This window comes from Pan paniscus, chromosome 3, assembly GCF_029289425.2.
Source record: "Pan paniscus chromosome 3, NHGRI_mPanPan1-v2.0_pri, whole genome shotgun sequence".
NCBI classification, from domain to species: domain Eukaryota; kingdom Metazoa; phylum Chordata; class Mammalia; order Primates; family Hominidae; genus Pan; species Pan paniscus.
The window spans coordinates 3,515,980-3,537,427 of NC_073252.2; the positions used below are offsets into that span (position 1 = coordinate 3,515,980).

Here is a 21,448-nt window from a genome sequence, read left to right on the forward strand (position 1 = left end):
TTTCGACTCCTGTGTTAGACCAAAATAAGACCTGGGGGAAAGTCCCTTATCTATCTAATGACAGAGTGAGTTTACTTAAAAAAGCATAATCAGTGGCTTTGACTAAATGTATTATGTGGAAGTCTTTATTGTCTTTTCAGATGAATCAAGTAGATTATTCTTGAGACCAGGAATGTTGCTGTTTTGGTTATTTGGAAAGTTTTATCATTTTCAAGTTGACTTTTGAATTTGAGTCCCTTTTTTCAGAAGTGGTGTTAAGTTACAGGAGCCCTAGGTTTTTTTTCTTTTTTTAGAAGCCATCACAAAATGATCAGTGTTCAGAGGAAGAGCTTTGACCTTCCACATGGTATAATGATTGATAACCTTAATTCATCTCTTACCATAAACCAAGTATGTGTAAGGGTTTTCTTTATTTCTTGAAAGCATTTTGTAGATGTTGAGAGCAGTTTTCCAAATGTAATTTCCATGAAATGCCTGATAAGGGTACCCTTTTGTCCCCACAGCCATACCGGCTCTGCAGCCCATAGTCCACGACCTCTTTGTATTAAGAGGAACAAATAAAGCTGATGCAGGAAAAGAGCTTGAAACCCAAAAAGAGGTGGTGGTGTCAATGTTACTGAGACTCATCCAGTACCATCAGGTAAGAGGAATGTGTGTTGGAACTGTCGTGGATACTTTATTGACCCGTGCAGATGGAAGGAAGTGCCATGTGGTAACGCTCACTGTTAACTGTGTTACTTTGAACCAGGTTTGAGCTTTCTGGGGCCTGGGGAGATGCCGGTGCAGGGAGATGGGGAGGGAGGCGGGGGGTGGGGGGGGTGTGGTGGAGTTGGGGAGGTGCAGTGGCAGGAGGTGTTATTGGTGTGTATCCTTTTTTTTTTTTTGAGATGGAGTCTCTCTCCGTCGCCCAGGCTGGAGTGTGGTGGCACGATCTTGGCTCACTGCAAGCTCCACCTCCCGGGTTTAAGCAATTCTCCTGCCTCCACCTCCCGAGTAGCTGGGATTACAGGCATGCACCACCATGCCCAGCTAATTTTTTTTTTGTATTTTTAGTAGAGATGGGGTTTCACCATGATGGCCAAGCTGTTTCGAACTCCTGACCTCAAGTGATCCTCCTGCCTTGGCCTCCCAAAGTGCTAGGATTACAGGCGTGAGCCACCATGCCCAGCCTGGTGTTTATCTTTAAAGTGGGCACAGCCATGGGAGTTCACCTGACTCCTGGTCTGAGAGTCACGAGATCGTTCAAGATAGTGAGGCCCTCTTTTCCACAACGAGGACCAAAAATCAATTGACAGTGTTGGTCAAGATGGTAGAAACCTTAAAATGATAGAAATCTCAACTCTGAAATAAAAACTTTATTTGTATATTTATTTACCACTATTTTGACATAGGGCTAAGGTCTTTTTCTTTGAGCTGATTTCTGATTTTGTTTTCTTAAAGTGGCATAAGAATTCAAAGACATTTTGAGGAAGGCTGAGTGCAGAAATCTCTCTTTTTAAATGACTTCTCCTTCCTTTTAACTTGTACTGTTGTCTAGCCCTCACTTATTTTGTCAATTCTTTTTAGCTGTTTGTCTTTGAATCTTCATAAAGCCATAGCTTTTCTCATAAGAAGCAGCACTTTCTTTGTTCATTCATATTTTAATGAACCCCTGTAGTATTTAATTAAATACTTAATGCCTAATTAAATCACATAATTGCAATGCAAAAGTACATGTATCATAAAGAGGTCTGAAAATGAGCAACTGGCAAGCAGGTGGTGGCAGGCAGAGCTGCTTGGGTGGGTGGGTGTCATGGAGAGGAGTTCATCAGCCACATGTTCAGTGAGCTCTGGATATGTCTGTTTAGAAATGATCACTAATAAACTTGTGCTCAACCATGTATACCTCTGGGAAGTAGCTGCTGTTCAGTAGATTGCCTCTGCAGAGAACACAGAATTGAAGTGAATGTCCACAAAGGCAATGAGCCACCTGCAGAATAGTTTAGTCAAGGCTGTGTTTGAAGTTTGCCAAAGATTAATATACATTTGATTTTCATGTTGTGCCTTTTCTCTGATTGTGAAATATTACAAATTCTATACAAATAACAATGATGGCAAATCCTCCTGAGCAAAGTGTGCACCTTGTATGTGCCCTAGAGGAACTTGTGTTTCGTTCTGATTCCCCTACATTTCTCATGTCATAGAGTGGGGGTTGCATTAATGTCCCCCTGTCCTCGCTGGGATCACATCTGTTTGGATCCTAGAGTCTTCCAGCTGAGCTGGGACAAGTATAACAGACGGACACGTAGGGGTGGAAAGGCGTCTCTTGGCAGCAGACTTTCTAATTGTGCCCGCTCTTGTAGGTGTTGGAGATGTTCATTCTTGTCCTGCAGCAGTGCCACAAGGAGAATGAAGACAAGTGGAAGCGACTGTCTCGACAGATAGCTGACATCATCCTCCCAATGTTAGCCAAACAGCAGGTTTGTCCCCGCAGCCTTGGCTTGTTGTTGCATAGCGATGGTAGCTTAAGGTCCTTGTGAAAGGTGGGTGGCTGGAATCAGCTCTTCCTTCAGTCCTAATCTGTGCCTTGATAGCAGTTCTCCGTGCTGGTCATGGGACAGCTGACTTCATTTCTTCTCACAATGCTATCTCAGGTTGGTATTGCCCACCTACTTTACAGGGGGGATCCCACGGCTCAGAGAGGTTATGGAGGTGATCAGGCAGCACACAGCTTTAGAGTGCTGGGGTGAGGGCGGGCCAAGGCTAACTCTAAAGCCCGAACCCTTACCTCCTACACTGCCTCCTGCATTCTGGTCAACCCAGTGTTTTATTTGGTGGTTAGATTTTTGTTTTTGTTACCTTACTGCTTGTAATTTAGCAGTTTTCCTTTCCTCTCCCTTCCTTTCCTTTCCGACAGGGTCTCACTCTGTCACCCAGGCTAGAGTGCAGTCGTGTAATCTCACTGCAACAACCTCTGCCTCCCAGGTTCAACCAATTCTCCCACCTCAGCCTCCCGAGTAGCAAGGACCACAGGTGTGCACCACTACGCCTGGCTAGTTTTTTGTATTTTTAGTAGAGATGAGGTCTCCCTGTGTTGCCCAGGCTGGTTTTAAACTCCTGGGTCCAAGTGATCCACCAAGCTTGGCCTGCCAAAGTGCTGGCATTACAGGTGTGAGCCACCTCGCCTGGCCTATTCATCACTAATCAGAATTTCTATGATCAAATGACATGAATCATTGTTTCCACAACTGCAGTGGAAGGAAATGGCCTGGCAGTGCCAGTTTCAGAAGCAGCCTGCCCCCAGTCAGGCACAGGCCACTGTGCCCCCAGTGTAGCAGCACCTCTGTAGCTCACAGAGAAGGGTGGTGGGGACCTCCTTGAGGCAGCTCCGCCAGAAAATCTCATGAGCTGCCTGGCACAGCTTGAGGTTGCCTTTTAAGTGGACTCAGCAAATACATGTTTGTTCATCTTGATTATACACAATAAACAACTACTCTGTATAGTACGAGTAGTCCGTGGTTTTTGGCATTTGATTTAAACTTAGAGGCATGTGATATTGATGTTACTGCCTTCATGACTGCACCCCCATTCTGATTTCATAATGGAATGTTATCCTGAGACCAGTTAGACAACAGGACAGGGATCTTGGCTTCTGGTGAGATTGACAGCAGTTTTAGTGTGGTCAGGGTCTCCCTGCCTACAGATGGTTTTAGAATGGTGCTTTGGAAGCTTTATCCCATTCTTTTCTGTGCATAATCTGAGTAGAGTGGAGATCGAAGGCCTGAATACATAGTAAATATCTGACTTAATATCTGCCGCAATGGAAATTGTGTGATAAAACATTTATGAAACGCTTAGTGCAGCACCTGCCAGGTAGCTCACCACAGGTGCATGTTGCATTCAGAAGTAGTGCTAGGTACTATCCTGTTACTGGCAGTGCATACATCAGTGATCAAAGCAGATTAAAGAAAGACCCCCTGCCTTCTTGGAGTGAAGATTTTGTTGGGATGCGGGTGAGGGGACAGACAATAGAAAAGCAAGTGAGTGAAGTCTATACCATGGCGGCTGATCAGGAACACTGTACAGAAGAATCCAGGAGGGAAGAGAGTTAGGTGGTGTCGGCTGTGGGAGTGGCATTGTTCAGCTGGTGATGAGAAGAAGCTTTGGTGATCTGGTGACATTTGAGTGAATTTGCAGAAAGGAAAGATACAAGCCTAGGAGATACCTGGGGAAGGAACATTCCAGGCAGAGCAAATAGCAGTGCAAAGGCCCTGGCGGGGGGCGGACATGCTGTTAGGGTACAAGCAATGGGGGTGGAGGAGTGGGGCAGCCATGGGGAGGGAAGGGAGTGAGGCCTGGTGGGGTGAGGCCAGCCTGGAGGAGCCTTGAGAGGGTTTGCCCTGATGTGGTGTAGGTTTTAGCAGGATCATTCTTACTCCTGAGTTGAGAATAGCCTTGAGGGGGAGGTGAGGGCAGAGCAGGGCCACCCATGTGAGACCCGGCACTGGAGTGGAATGGCCCAAGTGGGCATCCCTTGGCAGCATGAAAGCAGAACCAGCAAGGTTTGCTGGTGGCTTAGATGTGGCATGTGAGAGAGAGCAGGGCTTTGGGGGTGATTTCAGGGGGAGGACAGGGTGGCTGTGGACAAGGTAGGGTAGACATCGGGGGCAGCAGGAGGTCAGAGCCTGTCTGGATGTAGCAGTTGAGACCCCATAGGTGCCTAATGAGGTGAGGCCAGCATCAGGTGTATGAGCCTGGAGTTGTCGAGAGACTGTGGGGCAGGGGGTCAGCATCTGAGATGTCCACTCACAGTGGACCCAGACTGGCTGGAGAGGAGGAGGAGCTTGAATGCCGAGCCTGCTGAGTCCCAGCTCCAAGGTCAGGTAGGTGAGGGGAGCCAGTGCTGGGGCAGGGGGAGTAGGCAGGTGTGGGGTTCCTAAAGCCAAGATTTTTTTTAAGGCATTTTGTGCAGGAGGGCGACATCTGCTGTCAGCACCTTGGGAACTTGGCCCAGGTTTGGCAGCACCGAGGGCACTGATGAGTGCTTTTGGAGGAGCAAAGGGAGCCAAACCCTAATGGGAATGTGTTCCTGAAAGGACAGGAGAGAGACTTGGAAAAAGGTTTTACTTGAAGAGGGAACGGAGAAATAGGGCAGTAGCCAGAGGAGGAGAGGAGTCGGCAGTGGGTTAAGTTGGCAGAAATGAAGGCCTTTTTACGCACTGAGGGCAGAAGCAACAGGGAGGATCAGTTCATGACACAGGAGACACAAATCGCCGTCGTGGTGTTCACAGACACGGGTTAGGATTGACTGCACGGATGACAGAGCACTGTGGGTTCTCCCAGAGTTGCTGGGAAGGAGGCAGAGTTGGTGGGCACAGGCGAGGGTCCAGGATGCAGGAATCCTGGAGCTCAGGTCAGTTGTTCCCTTGTTGTAAGATGTGGCCAGTGTTGTGAGCTTCACATCTGTGCCTTGAAAAACACCACATCTGTTTGCAGAGTTGTTTACTATGTGTACACACTCAGTAGAAACAAAAATTGGAAACAGTCAGTGCCCACCATCAATAAGTAATAGTTGAACACACTGTGGTATAAGCTTAGACTATTTTAGCTTGGGCTATTTTGCATGATTAAAAATGTTCTGGCCAGGTGTGGTGGCTCATGCCTGTAATCCCAGCACTTTGGGAGGCCAAGGCAGGCAGATTGCTTGAGCTCAGGAGTTTGAGACCAGCCTGGGCAACATGGTGAAACCCTGTCTCTACTAGAAATACAAAAACTAGCTGGGTGTGGTGCTGTGCGCCTGTAGTCCTAGCTAACTCAGGAGGCTGAGGTGGGAGGATCACTTGAGCCCATTCGTGTGCCACTGCACTCCTGGGGCACAGAGTGAGACTCTGTTAGAAAGAGAGAAAGAGAGAGAAAGAAGAGAGAGGGAGGGAGGAAGGAAGGAAGGAAATAAATGGAAGAAATGGAAGGGAGGAAGGGGAGGGAGGAAGGAAGAAAGGAAGTTCAGCCAGTTGCCTTGGGAGTTCTCCATTGCACTGGGTTAAGTGAGAAGAGCACAGAGACGTTTATGATTTTTCAAAACAACTAAAACAAAACCTCTGTGTGTGAGGGGGCAAGGATATGGCTATAGGAACATGGGGCAGATTAAGAAAGGGATATACATCACTTAGCATTTGTTACAACTGTTGGGGGAGGGATGGAGTGCAGAAAAAGAAAAAAAAAGTGTGCACACCATCCCATGTATGTGTATACAAAGGGACGCTTGGAAGACTGGTCACCAAAATGTTGGTAATGATTGTGTCAGGGTGCTGCAGTGCTAGTTGATTTTTTTTCACACTTTTGTATATTTGAGTCTTTTACAGAAAGCATTTATTATTTATGTAATAAAAATCTAAATGACAAGATTTCTGTTATGGGAAAAATGTAGCTGATACAGTGTTGTTGTAAAAATGTTTGCTTGGTTCACCACTGAACTTAAAATGCTTTTAAATGAGGGAAGGTGACGATGAGATGATTATGATAATTTGCCCTTGAGTTACATAGCTGGTGTATAGGAAGCTGTCGTTTCTTTTGGCTTACGTAGAAATGTTTGTGGTGTCTAATTCCACAGATGCACATTGACTCTCATGAAGCCCTTGGAGTGTTAAATACATTATTTGAGATTTTGGCCCCTTCCTCCCTCCGTCCAGTGGACATGCTTTTACGGAGTATGTTCGTCACTCCGAACACAATGGTGAGTCTCTCGCCTGGCTCAGCAGATGAATCTGGAGGGCTTGTTCAAGCTCTGATTACTGGGACCACCCCCAGAATGTCTGAGTCAGTCAGTTTGGGTGGGGCTTCTTGAGAGTTTGCTTTTTTGTGTGTGTGTGTGGTGTGGGGGTGGTGCGGAACGGAGTCTCACTCTGTCGCCCAGGCTGGAGTGCAGTGGCATGATCTCGGCTCACTGCAAGCTCCGCCTTCCAGGTTCACACCATTCTCCTGCCTCAGCCTCCGAGTTGCTGGGACTACAGGCGCCCACCCCACGCCCGGCTGATTTTTTTGTATTTTTAGTAGAGATGGGGTTTCACTGTGTTAGCCAGGATGGTCTTGATCTCCTGACTTTGTGACCCGCCCATCTCAGCCTCCCAAAGTGCTGGGATTACAGGCGTGAGCCACCGCACCTGGCCTCTTAATTTTTTTTGGAGATGGAGCCTTGCTCTGTCACCCAGGCTGGAGTACAGTGGCGCTACCTCGGCTCACTGCAACCTCCGCCTCACAGGTTCAAGCAATTTTCCTGCCTCAGCCTCCCGAGTAGCTGGGACTACAGGTGCGTGTCACTGTGCCCGGCTAATTTTTTGTATTTTTAGTAGAGACGGGGTTTCACTGTGTTAGCCAGGATGGTCGCGATCTCCTGACCTTGTGATCCGCCCGCCTCGGCCTCCCAAAGTGTTGGGATTATAGGTGGCTCCCGCACCGAACCAAGAGTTTGCATTTTTAGCAAATTCCCAGGTGAAACTAATGCCTGCTTTTCTGGGAGCACACTTTGGGACTCAGTGATAGAGAGGTTTATTGGTAGGATAGTAAAATAGGAGTTATTTTCTTTCACAAAATTGGCAATTGGGGAAATTTAATCTTCCTTTTTTCTTCAGCTGTGACTTACGTATTTTGTTTATTTTAGGCGTCCGTGAGCACTGTTCAACTGTGGATATCGGGAATTCTGGCCATTTTGAGGGTTCTGATTTCCCAGTCAACTGAAGATATTGTTCTTTCTCGTATTCAGGAGCTCTCCTTTTCTCCATATTTAATCTCCTGTACAGTAATTAATAGGTTAAGAGATGGGGACAGTAATTCAATGCTAGAAGAACACAGTGAAGGGAAACAAATAAAGAATTTGCCAGAAGAAACATTTTCAAGGTATGCTTTCTATCGGAGCCTATAACTAACCCATGCCCTTTGGGAAGTCACATGATGTTTCGCAATCAGTAAGTCTGGAATAATACCTGGTCTTGCTTCAGTTCTGAGTTGGGTAAAGAAGTCCGTATCAGTGTAATTTTCTAATCCGTCCTGCATTATCTGTGGCTGTTGGTTCATACCTGTCTTGAGGTTCTGTCACGTTCTGTCTCTTGTCCTCAGTAGAGATGCTACAGCAGTGGCTCGCCTCAGGCAGGGCAGGGCATTGGGTGGCTGTCCTGGGGGCAGGCAGTAGGGGCACACTGCCGTCAGGGAAGTTGAAACCCAAGAGAAGCCAGTAAAAGTGAGTCTCAGATTCTCACCATGTGCTGGCAGTTTTACACGCTGTCAGTAATAAAAGACTTCTCCCTGCAGGGCAGCCTGCCTCCAATCAATACGCGTAGTATCAAATCCTGTCTTCCCTCATAAATTGTTTGGAAGCTCCCCAAGGACAGTGATGAGGCGCTCGTAAGTGCTTGCTGCCTAGATGGGTCCCTCTCCACCTTTGCTAGATTCTGAGCATTCACTGAGTTCTAGAGCTGCTTCTGCAAATGTGCTGCTTCTGCTAAGTGGCTGTGACTTCATGCAGCCTTCACTTGGTTTGTCATCAGTGGAGGTGCCCTGTGTTGTCGATGGAGATAAGCCCAGTAAGCCTGCTGGGCACCTTTTTGTTTGCAGGTTCAGCAAGGCAGCCCATGGCTTTCCCTCTGTTGCATTGAAGCAGCTGGCTAAAATTGATGATACATTAAATTCCTGTGACAGATGATCAGCTTGTATTTGTGTAATGGTGTACAGTTTACAAAGCTTAAAAAAATACTACCTGCCATTTCATCCTCAGCGAGGAAGGTGATACACAGAGAGACCAAGTGACTGTGTCCAAGGCGATGGTGTTATGCATTTCACTTTAACGGTTTAATGTACTCTACCTATATTTTTACTTTATATTTACCATGTATATTTTCATGTATACTTGGCATAAGTGCTTTATAGTAGTCACCTAATTCACTGTCATCTTTTTTGTTTCTTGGAAGGTTTCTATTACAACTGGTTGGTATTCTTTTAGAAGACATTGTTACAAAACAGCTGAAGGTGGAAATGAGTGAGCAGCAACATACTTTCTATTGCCAAGAACTAGGCACACTGCTAATGTGTCTGATCCACATCTTCAAGTCTGGTAGGTGAATCACATTAGTCTTCCTGGAGTGTCTCGTTCCCCATTCTGCACTCTACACTCTCAGAGTGTAGGAGCTGTGCTGCCCGGTAGAAACTCTGCCTTGCCCAGTGTGCCAGTTGAAAATATTTGTTGCTGTAAGAGTAAACCTGATACCATGTGACCCAGCAGTTCCACTCTTGGGTATATACCCAAAAGAATGGAAAGCAGGGTGGTGAAAAGATATTTGCATGCCAGCATTCATAGCAGCATTATTCACGATAGCTAAAATGTGGAACCAACTGAAGTGTCCCTCGATGGATGAATGGATAAGCAAAATCTGGTGTATATTTACAGTGGAATATTATTCAGCCTTAAAAAAAGGACATTCTGACACATGCTGCAACATGGGTGACCCTTAAGGACATTATGCTAAATGAAATAAGCCAGTCACAAAAGGACAAATACTATGTGATTCCACTTACATGAGGGACCTAGAGTAGTTAATTCATAGATACAGAAAGTAGAATGGTGGTTGCCAGGGGCTGCAGGGGAGGGGGAGTTATTTTTACAAGATGAAAAGAGTTATTCTAGAAATGAATGGTGGTGATGGTTGTATAACATTATGAATGTACTTAATGCTACTGAACTGTACAGTTACAAATAGTTAAGAGGAGCCAGGTGTCATGGCTCATGCCTGTAATCCAAGCACTTTGAGAGGCCAAGGCAGGAGGACTGCTTGAGCCAAGGAGTTTGAGACCAGCCTCAGCAACATGGTAGGATCCCATCTGTACAAACAAACTAGCCGGGGATAGTGGTGTGCGTGTGGTCCCAGCTACTCAGGAGACTGAGGCTGGAGGATCGCTTGAGCCCAGGAGGTCAGGGCTCTAGTGAGATGGGTTCATGCCACTGCACTCCAGCCTCGGCTATAGAGTAAGACCCTGCCTCAAAAAAACAAAACAAAACAAGACAAGACCCAAAAATGGTTAAGATGGGCAATCACAGTGGCTTATGCCTGTAATCCCAGCACTTTGGGAGGTCAAGGTGAAAGGATCACTTGAGGCCAGGAGCTTGAGACCAGCCTGAGCAACATAGCGAGACCCCTATCTCTACAAAGAAAATCAAAAACTAGCTAGATATGGTGGGCACATGCCTGTAGTCCCAGCTACTTGGGAGGCTGAGGTGTGAGGATCTCTTGAGCTCAGGAGTTCGAGGCTGCAGGGAGCTATTATTGCACTCCAGCCTGGGCTGCAGAATGATACCCTGCCTCTTATTAAAAAAAAAAAAAAAAAAAAAAGTAAACCTGAGAGCTTCCTCCTCCTGTGTTAAAGATTTGGAGGCCAAGATGTTTTTGTTACTTTTACAAATGATCAAGGACGGTGAAGGTTGGGCATGGTAGCTCACACCTGAAATCCCAGCACTTTGGGAGGCTGAGGCGGGATGATCGCTTCAGCTTGAGACCAGCCTGGACAACATAGCAAGAGACCCCATCTCCACAAAAATAAAACAATAAAAAAATTAGCCAGGAGTAGCGGCATGAGCCTGAGCCCAGGAGGTCAAGCTGTAGTGAGCCATGATCATGCCACTGCACTCCAGCCTGGGCAAGATCGAGACCATGTCTCTAGAGAAAGAAAATGACAAGGACAGTGAACCCAAGAAAGTCATAAGACGCCAGCTGTGCAGCAAGCATGGAAAGCAGCCAGTCCAAATTAGGACAGTGTGTTTTCCAAGAAGAACGATCGTTTGTAATGAGAATGCTTTGCTTTAAATAAATGACTAAATAGCTAGAAGCCTAGTTCTAGGGGATAGGCACATCTTTCTTCTCTCAAGAAAAAAGAAAGGCAATTCTAATTTCTGGTAACAGCAAACAGCATTAAGTCATGGTCCAAATATGAGGCAAACCAAAATGTGGCTTGATTTTTCAGCAGTTGATCTGTTGGAAGCCCTTGATATTAAAAAGGTTCTCCTTTAAGCGGCTTAGGAGTCACGATCAAAGACCTATAGAAAGAGATGCCATCCTTCTAGGATCGTTGGCTCTCTTGGGAACTAGATACAGATAGTCATAATGTAAATACTGCTTGAGCTTGCTTGCTTGCTTGCTTGCTTGCTTGCTTGCTTGCTTTCTTTCTTTCTTTCTTTCTTTCTTTCTTTCTTTTCTTTTCTTTTCTTTTCTTTTCTTTTCTTTTCTTTTTTTTTCTTTTCTTTTTTTTTTTGAGACAGAGTTTCACTCTTGTTGCCCAGCCTGGAGTGCAATGGTGTGATCTCGGCTCACTGCAACCTCTGCCTCCCAGGTTCAAGCAATTCTCCTGCCTCAGCCTCCCGAGTAGCTGGGATTACGGGCATGCACCACCACGCCTGGCTAATTTTTTGTATTTTTAGTAGAGACAGGGTTTCTCCATGTTGAGGCTGGTCTTGAACTCCTGACCTCAGGTGATCCACCCGCCTCGGCCTCCCTAAGTGCTGGGATTACAGGTGTGAGCCACCGCACCCAGCCCGAGCTTTCATTTTTGGAATCAATGTGTGACTGAAACACTGAAGACTTATTGACTTAATTATGGTTTCAGAACAGAGTGAAAATGTCTTCGGTTCTGATGAATATAAAAGGAAAACTAACCAAGTTAATTTGGCAAGTAGATGGTAGAGATAGAGGTGGGGAACGGAAGGGGAACTAAAATCTTCACCTAGCATTGTTGGGATTATAAGATTACATCATCTGAAGTTGACACACCAAAATGTAGAGGCTTCAGAGGTCTCCAAATAGAACTAAACATGTAATTCAGATTGTTAGGAGGTAGTATAAATGAGCTAAATCTCATCTTTATTACGGTAGAGTTAATGGGTAATGTCTAAAGCTCTCTGAAGTCTATAAATCATGACAAATTATGATGTGGTGATTGTATTCAACAGTCTTTCAGTTGCAGGGATAAAACCCCAGTTTAAACTAGAGTAAGAGAAAGAATGTGTTGGTTTAAGCTCCTGGAAAGTGCAGGCAAGGGTAGTTGGTAGGACTGCATCTAGTGTTGTAATTCTGTGGTCTGCATTGTATATTTATGCATCTCAGCTCTGCTTTCTTCTTTTCATTTATATAATTTTTAAATTTTATTTTAAATATAGGGTCTCACTTTGTCGCCTAGGCTGAAGTGCAGTGGCGTGAAGTGCAGTGCGAGGCTCACTCTAGCCTCGAACTCCTGGGCTCTAGAGTTCTTCCTGCCTCAGCCTTCTAAGTAGCTGAGACAATAGGCATGTACCACCATACCTGGATAGGTTTTAAAATTTTTTTGTAGAAATGGAAGTCTTACTGTGCTGCCCGGGTGGGTCTTTAACTCTTAGCTTCAGGCGATCCTCCTGCCTCTGCCTCCCAAAATGCTGAGGTTATAGGTGTCAGCCACCGCGCCCAGTCTCATCTCTGCTTCCTGTGTTAGTTTTGTTCTCTGGTGGGCTGTTTTCACATGACAGAAGATGACCTCTAGCAGGCTGTGTTCTCAGCCCCTCAAGTAGGCATGTGATTGGCCTTGCATGAGTAATATGGGTGACCATAAACCCCTGAATGCTCTGGTCCACATGGGCCAAATGGGAGACTGGACAGCATTCCATTGATGAGGAGGTGGGGCTGGTCTCCGGGAGTAAGGGAGAGGAGCACATGCAGTAACTGATGGTCTGCTGCAAGGGATAGCAGCACAGCAGTTAGAATTTTGGAGGTAACTACCAGAACTGAAAACAGAAATGATAACAAGTAGTTGCCTTAAAAAGGGATGGGGGCAGGGTGCTTTTGTGATCAAAGCTCCTTTCTCTTACTGGATTTTGGTACACATTTTGCATACATACCTTAGAGTAAAAGATAGTTAGCATTTTCAGCCTTGGTCCATTTGAGGATACTCTTGGCGTGGCCCGCCTCCATGCTAGCAGGCTCTGGGTGTGCCAAGTTCAGTTGAGCATCCTGGCTCTTGCCTGCACGGAACTTCCAGTCAGTGCATCAGTATCGCAAGTCTTGATATTTCCTATGAAGGAGAACAGTAGTGCAGTGACAGATGAAATGGGTGGGCAGGCAGAGGCAGGATTTCTGAGGGAGAGAAGTAGCTAGCTTTTTGCGGAGAAGAGTTCCGGCACCCAAGAGAGCAGCTGAGAGTACAGGCAGGCAGGAGGCGGGTGGGGCCTGGCCGCACGGCGCCACAGAATCCTGGAGAAAGGGGCCTCTTCATGGCCTCTGCATTCAGCTGCTGTCACCCTCTGCACAGGCCATGGCCGAAATTTAATTTTCATAATGGACTCTAGTTTTTGAGCCTTGCTTGCTATTATTGAAAGAATTTTCTTGTTTCTTTTTAAAGATCTTCGGATTATGCTTCACTGACCAGTGTAGTAAGTTTAAAGTTGAGAAAATATGGCTTGTTAATGAATGGTAGGTCAATTTTAGTCTGTTGGTCATTTTAATATTTTGCCACCAGTTGGTTTGGATTTGATGCCAGGAGGAGACAGCCTCATTTCTAAGGACTAGTCTTGCCTTTGTGGGATAAGGGTGGTGTGTTCTGTGTCCTTCTACATGTCCAAGCGATCTCTGTGCAGCTCAAATGTGGTCACTGTCTTATTGCGCTGATTTCCTCTCCTTCCATCTCAAAATTGAGGCAAAATATTGTTACTGTTGAAGTGTTGTCCAATAGGACTTCCAGCAGAGACAGGATGTCTGCACTGTCTAATTTAGTTGCCTTTAGCCACGTGTGGTGTTCTGTACCTGAAATGTGGCTGGTCTGATTGGATAGCTTAATTTATAATTTTATTTAATTTTAATTAACTTAAATTTAAACAGCTCTGTGTGGATAGTGGCTCCTGTATGAGACAGTGCAGGTCTGTTGAGAAGCAGCTTTACTGGCGGGAGTGGAGGGCTTGGAGAGGGCACGTGGGTTTCCTGCTGGTATCTTTTTGACCTTATTTAATCGGCCCAACATTTGCAAGTAAGTTGTGTGTGTGTGTATATATAAATGTGTGTTTCTGTCTTCTTGTTTCCTTTGACTGCATTTATTTGAAAGACACTAGGTGGCAGAATTACTATATTTGATTGGTTTCAAGATAAGAGTTGAAATAATTCATCTCGTGTTTTTATATAAGTAAGGTGTGTTTAGCATGTAAAATTGGTAATATGTATTCACGTACTGCTTAAACAAAGGCTATGAATTCCACCCATAAACTGAAAATGAAGACCTTTAAATTTGTCCATTTCAGGCGTGGGTACTTCTTAAATAATACCTGGTTCAGGAACTAGTCAGAATGGCACCCTTGACTTTTTGTTTCCTGCTTTTCCTCTTGTTGGGGGAGGAGGGTGTTCATCCCAAAGTGGTTTGCCTATTTCACATTCCATCTAGGATAAGCAGAATAGCCAAGAAAGATAGCTGTCCTCCTGTTTACAACATTTTGGGTAACCAGCATCCCTCTCTTTTGGTCCAAGATAGACTGGTTTAGAAACAGATGATGGCACCAGAGGCCCAGGAGGTGGAAACATCAGCTTTGTTTGTTGTCCATGTGGCTGAATTAGAGCTGTCTGACCTTGTAGCCTCAACGCGGCCTTCCAGCTTTGCTCACCGTGATTTTCAAGGACACATCTTGTGCCCTTCCCTGCCTGCCATCCAGACTATACCCAGTCAGGGTGGCAGGAGCTGCTGCCCCTTCCTCCCTGAGTCCTGGTCGTGGGTGGTGGAGACGTGCCATGACCCTCACGGAGGCATGCTCACCCCTTCCTCTGTGGCAGAGGGGATGGCTGCACGACAGCTCTTCCCTGTCCTTTCCAAAGTGTCTGTGGTTCCACTTTTTGGGGCAAAGCAGGAATACTGGAAGAGAGAGATAGTGGTCCTTTCTATAGTAATAAAGTTGACATTGATTCAAGTTCATGCTTGGGGAAAGGACAGGGCTACTAACAATTATAATGCTAGGAGCAATGGAATTTTCTCATAGGTATGTGGTAGGTTTAATTTTAATTATCCCAGTCAATTCTTAGAACAGCTCTGTGAAGTATTTCCTCCTTTGTGCTTAAGTTCTAAAAGATCCTGTGCCAAAACCAAGAATGAAAACCCAAGCATTCTTTCTTGCCCATCGATCTTTCTCTCACCAGGCCACTTCTTGGGTTGATAGTGGTGAGTGTAGCCGCTGGCACTTTCAGAATACCCACCATGGGCCCCAGTCATGTGTGGCGTGGAGAAGAGATGATTCTCTCTGTGTCATAGCTGAACAAGCCCAGCCCAGAGAGGTTTCTGCCCTAGGAGCTCTCGATGGTGGAATTGGGATGCGATCCCACATCCTGCCTGTTTTGAAAACAGCATTCTTTATTTCCAATTCCTGCTTCCATTGTTCCTTTTAATATTTCTTTGTTTAGCTCACAAAAACATGGCTTGCGGAGCTGCTGCGTGCAGCTGTAGCTGTTTCTCTGGGTGCAGCCTGCATCCGCCTTCCTGCCCGCCTCCTTTCCTGCACTGCCATCGTGGTCTCCGGGCACTTGGTCCCTTTCTCTTCCCCCGAGTCCCTTTGGCTCCCCTGTGCCACCCTTGTGATCCACAGGCTCTGCCTTCTTTCTGTCTCAGACTGCTGCTCATCACTACCCGGGACCCTAGGAAGGGAGGTTCCACCGAGAAGCATCTTCTCATCTCAGCCACGTTCTCAATGCCACTGTTGTCTTTGTTAGGTAATGGTAGCTACTGTAACAAATAAACCAACATTTCCATGGCTTCACACCAGAGAAGGTTGTTTCTTGGTTTTATGACAGTGTATTGAGGGTGTTCTTGGTTCACGGATGGTTTTCCTCCTTGTGGGAATTCGGGGACCCAGGCTCCTTTCCTTCTTTTGGTTCTGTTCTCCGGGCCTTCACATCCTCTGTGTCTGGTTGGGGACAAGGAGAGGGAAGGTAAAGAAGGCTTTATGGCCTTGGATAAGTGACAGGCATGCCTTTGCTGGTGTTCTCTGGTGGTGACAGGTCACAGCCCCACCCTGTAAAAGGGGACTGAGAGACGTCGTCCTGCTGCTTCCCAGCAGCAGCACTGTGGTCTCTGATGTGTTTTCTGTGAGGATAAAAACAGGTGATTCCAGGATGAGGAAAGTCAGGGAAACCCTTGGAAGGAGGGGACCAGGCGGGTGTCACCATGGGATTACTGGTGGCTTCAGAATGAGCTGCAGCGAGTGCCATGCCTTCTAAAGCTTTTGCTATTCTGATATGCCCACACCATGCCCAGCAGGTGTCTGCCTTGCTCTCCGCAGAGAGAGTGATGAATCCTTCTCATGAGCCTCTGTCCAGTTCTTCCTCCCTCCACCTGGAAGGGACCCTGGGTTCCTCATAACATCCCAGCGGAACAGGGGACCTTCCGTCCTGTCCCCAAGTTCATCCTCATCCTCCTGCCGGCTTCCTGGCCCCTCTTATGTCTGCTTCCTGACGCCACATCCTTCTGGATTCTCTGGAATTGAATTTTGCCTTTGATGCTTATTTAAAAATATCCATTGCAGGCCAGGTGTGGTGGCTCACACCTGTAATCCTGTGCACTTTGGGAAGCCAAGGTGGGCAGATTGCTTGAGCCCAGGAGTTTGAGATTAGCCTGAGCAACATGTTGAAATCCTGTTTCTATAGAAAATACAAAAATTAGCTGGACATGGTGGCGCACACCTATACTCCCAGCTACTCAGGAACCTGGGACAGGAGGATCAATTGAGCCCTGGAGGCCAAAGCTACAGTGGGCTGTGATTGTGCCACTGTACTCCAGTCTGGGCAACAGAGTGAGACCCTGTCTGAAAAAAAAAAACAAATTCCATTGCGTACTTCACCGTAGTGAAACATGTATGTCTTATCTTTCCTTTCCTGCCTGTAGCTGCTCTTTTACACTTAACAGCCACACTAAGCCAGCCTTAAATTAAAAACAAACCAGCACTTCCTGTGCCCTCCTGCTTCCTTCATGAGGGGTCCCTCCCTCTGTGTACACTCCATTCTCATTGCCCATGGTGGTTTGTTTCCCTCTTGTTTCTCAAGCCATGGCAGCCTGCCTCTTTCCCTCTTTACTAAAAAGGCCTTTGCAGAGGCTGCCTGTGTTCTTTCTTTCTAGGTCTCTCTCATCCTAGGCCCTCCAGCTTGATTCTATGGAGCTGCCCTCTTGTCACTCAGTAGCTTGCGGGGTCTTCTCTGTCTAGCCACTTAATTGATTGTGTTCCTCGAGTTGCTGTCCATGGTCTCTCGTTACTGTTTTCTCTGTGTCTCTGCCTCTCTCCTTGGCCTTGGTAGGTCCATCCCCTTTGTGACCTTGGCTGGTGCTCTCATGGACAACTTTCTCTTGCTGATCCTTGTAGTCCTGGCATCCAGCTTCTCGACACGGGACTTGTCCTGCCAGTACCTCAGACTTGCACTTAAAATTGAACTAGCACCACTGTCACTCTCCAGGGCCTCTTCTTGTTAATTAGATCATTAGGGATGTTCAGAATCCCAGCATCATTGTCTGTTCCTCCTCCCGCTACCCCAGTAACCCTAACCTTACCTCCTCCTCTCCATCTACTAGGAGGTGTGGCCCTCAGAGTCCGTCTCATCTTCCACCTGAACTTCCCTAATAGGCTCCAGCAGCCACCACCCCAGGGGCTGAGTACTTCCTCCATGCCTTATGCAGTGCTGAGCCCTTTACCTGGGTTCTCCTGTTTGCTCCTTATTACAGCCCTGTGAACAGATACTGCTCTTAATTCCATCTTACACCTGAGGAAGCTGAGGCCCCAGGTAAGGTGCATCCAAGGTCACCCAGGTAGTAGACAGTAGAGCCACGATCTGAACCAGGCAGTCTGATTCAGAGCCTGTGTTGACACTCAGCCACCTAGAACACAGCTTGGATTGTGGGTTTCTATTACCTGTTGAAAACCCCTACATCCCAGGTCTGTCCCTGCACGTGCTCTGTGGCCTGGCTGCATCTTCCTTGAAGGCAGCACATGCCTCTTCACTCAGCGGGCCCATGCAGGAACAGAGGGCCCCACAGAAGGATGAGGCCAGTGCAGAATGGGCTGGAGGGGACAATGCTGACCAGGAAGCAAGTGTAGAGAAATCCCAGGAAACCTGGAGGAGCCAGAGACAAGGCATTAGAACTCCTCGTTGTGACCTGGTCTGCATTCTCTGAGTGTGCTGCTTCTGTTAGCTCGCTTCCTTGGTCTCAGGTTATAGTTTAAGGCATTGTGGAGCCCTAAAAAGCCTGTACTCTGTTTTTGCCTGTTTTAGGACCCTTTCACTTTGGGGATGTGTTGATTTTTTTTTTTTTTTTTTTTTTTGAGATAGAGTCTCACTCCATGGCCCAGGCTAGAGTGCAGTGGCACGATCTTGGCCCACTGCAGCCCCTGCCTCCTGGGTCAAGCGATTCTTGTGCCTCCGCCTCCCAAGTACCTGGGATTACAGGCACCCGCCACCACACCCGGCCAATTTTTGTATTTTTAGTGGAGACAGGGTTTTACCGTGTTGGCCAGGCTGGTCTCGAACTCCAGACCTCAAGTGATCCGCCCACCTTGGCCTCCCAAAGTGCTGCAATTATAGGCGTGAGTCACCAAACCCGGCCTGAAATTTAAATCAGAAATAAAATTTTGACCCCAACAGTGATGCCAGGCAGCCCAGATCTGGGGGAGAGGGTGACCTTTGCCAGCTGGGCCTTTCTTTGTTTCCCAAGTCTTGCTGCCTCTCCCTGCTGTGCTTTGCAGCCTGTGCATGTCTCTGTGCCTTTGACCTTGTTTATCCAAAGGAGAGGATAGAATGAAGTCATGGTTCCTGGAGCCCTGAGAAGGATGCTGTGGAGAAATTTGCAGGTAGAATCTAACTGAGTGTGTCGCTGAGGTGCCAGCATTGTGTGTGGGGAGGCTGACCGCTTGGCCTGCCTAGGCCCAGGATGCTCCATGGCTGGGCACAGAGGCCACTTGGCTGTCAGGTGTCAGGAGCCTGCAGAGAGCACACAGAGCCTGGACCACAGGGGGGTCCTGCTTTCTCACCTGGCCTCTTACAGCATTTCTGTCCCTCAGTTCTTAGCAAGCCCAGGAGCTGTTCAGTTTGGCAGGTGCCGAGTGCTGTTCCTGCCTGTGTAGCTGTGGCTCAGTCCTGTGGGGGCCCCGCTGTGGCCCGAGTGCAGTGATAATGTTCCCTGACTCCTTCTCCGGGAGCTGTGTTCAGACTTTCGCAGCTCTTGGCTTGGAGCTCCTGGAGGGCTTGGCATTGCCAACCAATGCGGAGGTCGACAGTGAGAGAGGAGGAATGCTAGCTTTCTTGACCAGTCCATTAAATAAGTGGGATATTGGCCAGGCACAGTGGCTCACGCCTTAATCCCAGCACTTTGGGAGGCTGAGGCGGGTGGATCACGAGCTCAGGAGTTCAAGACCAGCCTGGCCAACATGGTGAAACCCCCTCTATACTAAAAATACAAATATTAGCTGGGCGTGGTGGCAGGCGCCTGTAATCCTAGCTACTTGGGAGGCTGAGGCAGGAGAACAGCTTGAAACTGGAAGGTGGAGTTTGCAGTGAGCCGAGATTGCGCCACTGCACTCCAACCTGGGCAACAAGAGCGAAACTCTATCTCAAAAAAAAAAAAGTAGGATATCTGTTTCTGCTTAGAAAAATCAGAATTTTCTAAATGCCAGGTGTTCTGAATATGTAAGTATGGGAGACGACTCAGCCTGTTTCATTTTTATGTAAAATCTTCGCATAGCCATGTGGCACTGGACCGAGATGAAAGCAAAGACATTTCTCCTTAACTTTGTTTCTAGGAATGTTCCGGAGAATCACAGCAGCTGCCACTAGACTGTTCCGCAGCGATGGCTGTGGCGGCAGTTTCTACACCCTGGACAGCTTGAACTTGCGGGCTCGTTCCATGATCACCACCCACCCGGCCCTGGTGCTGCTCTGGTGTCAGATACTGCTGCTTGTCAACCACACCGACTACCGCTGGTGGGCAGAAGTGCAGCAGACCCCAAAGTAGGTTCATAATGCCCCACAGCCCAGGGCGCCAGCCCAGCACCCTGTCCTGAGAATCCCAGTAACCTGAGCTTTGGCCACCGTTAAAGCATTTTCATTTTCCATTTTTTGTGAGGGCTTGTGAAATTTCTGCTGCATATTAATATTCCTTTCATGGACAGCATATTATCGGGACAAACATGCGGTCCAGCTAAAGGCATTCAAAATAGCAGTTGCTTTCTAAATGCGATTTTCTTTGGCAGGTTCTTTGACACCATTCCATCTTGTGGGATATGCTTGTCATGCTCTGTGGCTCCTACTAAGTTCTAGTCCTTAAATTGGTTCCATAGCCAGACATGTTGCAATGTCTTAACCTCATTATAAAGTAAATGTGGTTCTGGTTATCCTTAGATAATGAAGTAACAATTTAGCAAATTTCAAAACCTCTTGGAAATGTTATTTTACCATTCAAAAAGACTTACTAAGGTTCTCATTGTGGGTGGCCCTCTTTTTGCAAAAGGTTTTCAGGCTTAAGCTCCATTTCTAGGTGCTCCAACACTCCATTATTTGTATATGTATGGAAATAAAAGCTGTGACCACCCCCCACCCTGGCCCCCGCCCAGCTGAATCCTCAGCACAGTATTTCTGGAAGGCTCAAGATCCCACGCTGGGGAAAAGAAGTTCTGGAGAGAAAAGAGGGCAGGTGCTGCCGTGCCTCTCTGCTCAGTATGGATACTGGGCCATGTGCTGCCAGGGCTCCCAGTAGGGCCGGTTCATGGCACTCAGCTGGAAAGTCCACTGTTGGGAGGCATTCTTAACCATCCACTCTGTGCCGTATGTAGTGGGGTCTGATCATTCTGTTGGAGGAGACAGACCAGTGACGACATTTGAAATGCTTGGAGGATGTCTTAGGCCTGTTACGATGACTGAGCACTGTGGGAGCAGGAGACAGAAAGTCAGTGTCTCCTAGTTCTGTGCTGCTTTAACATGCATAGAAATCAGCTGCAGATTCAGCAGATCACTCCTTTTCTGACAGATGGGCCTGCTTACTCTGATGTTACATCAGAAAGCTCTGAATCTGGGAATTATGTCCCCTGAATTGGAGTAACAGAAATGCTTAGATCATGAGTGTTTAAAAGAAATAAACCAAAGGTAAATTTAGTTTGGAATTCAGCAAGCGTCTTCATTCAGCCCTCTGAGGGCAAACTACAGCTTTTTGTAAATGTAGGTAAATTCTGTGACTGTTTCGTGACCCCCTCTGACCCAGTTTTCCTTTATAACCTTCTGTATTGTTCCTTCTATTATCCTGAAATAACATTAATAGATTAGGCTGGGCGTGGTGGCTCATGCCTATAATCCCAGCACCTTGGGAGGCCAAGGCGGGCAGATCACCTGAGGCCAGGACTTCGAGACCAGCCTGGCCAACATGATGAAACGCTGTCTCTACTGAAAATAACAAAAATTAGCCG

At 47.0% G+C, this 21,448-nt stretch overlaps 1 protein-coding gene across 2 annotated transcripts in view; it reads left to right on the forward strand.

Annotated features, from left to right (window-relative positions):
- HTT (huntingtin) overlaps positions 1-21,448 on the forward strand; it is a 206,597-nt gene that overhangs the window by 140,141 nt on the left and 45,008 nt on the right. For both annotated transcript variants that reach the window (XM_063603488.1, XM_003812979.6), the window contains exons 36-41: positions 504-640; positions 2,343-2,459; positions 6,590-6,712; positions 7,637-7,872; positions 8,940-9,082; positions 19,793-20,000. In XM_063603488.1, the coding sequence (XP_063459558.1) occupies positions 504-640; positions 2,343-2,459; positions 6,590-6,712; positions 7,637-7,872; positions 8,940-9,082; positions 19,793-20,000 (964 nt within the window). The remainder of the gene's footprint in view (positions 1-503; positions 641-2,342; positions 2,460-6,589; positions 6,713-7,636; positions 7,873-8,939; positions 9,083-19,792; positions 20,001-21,448) is intronic.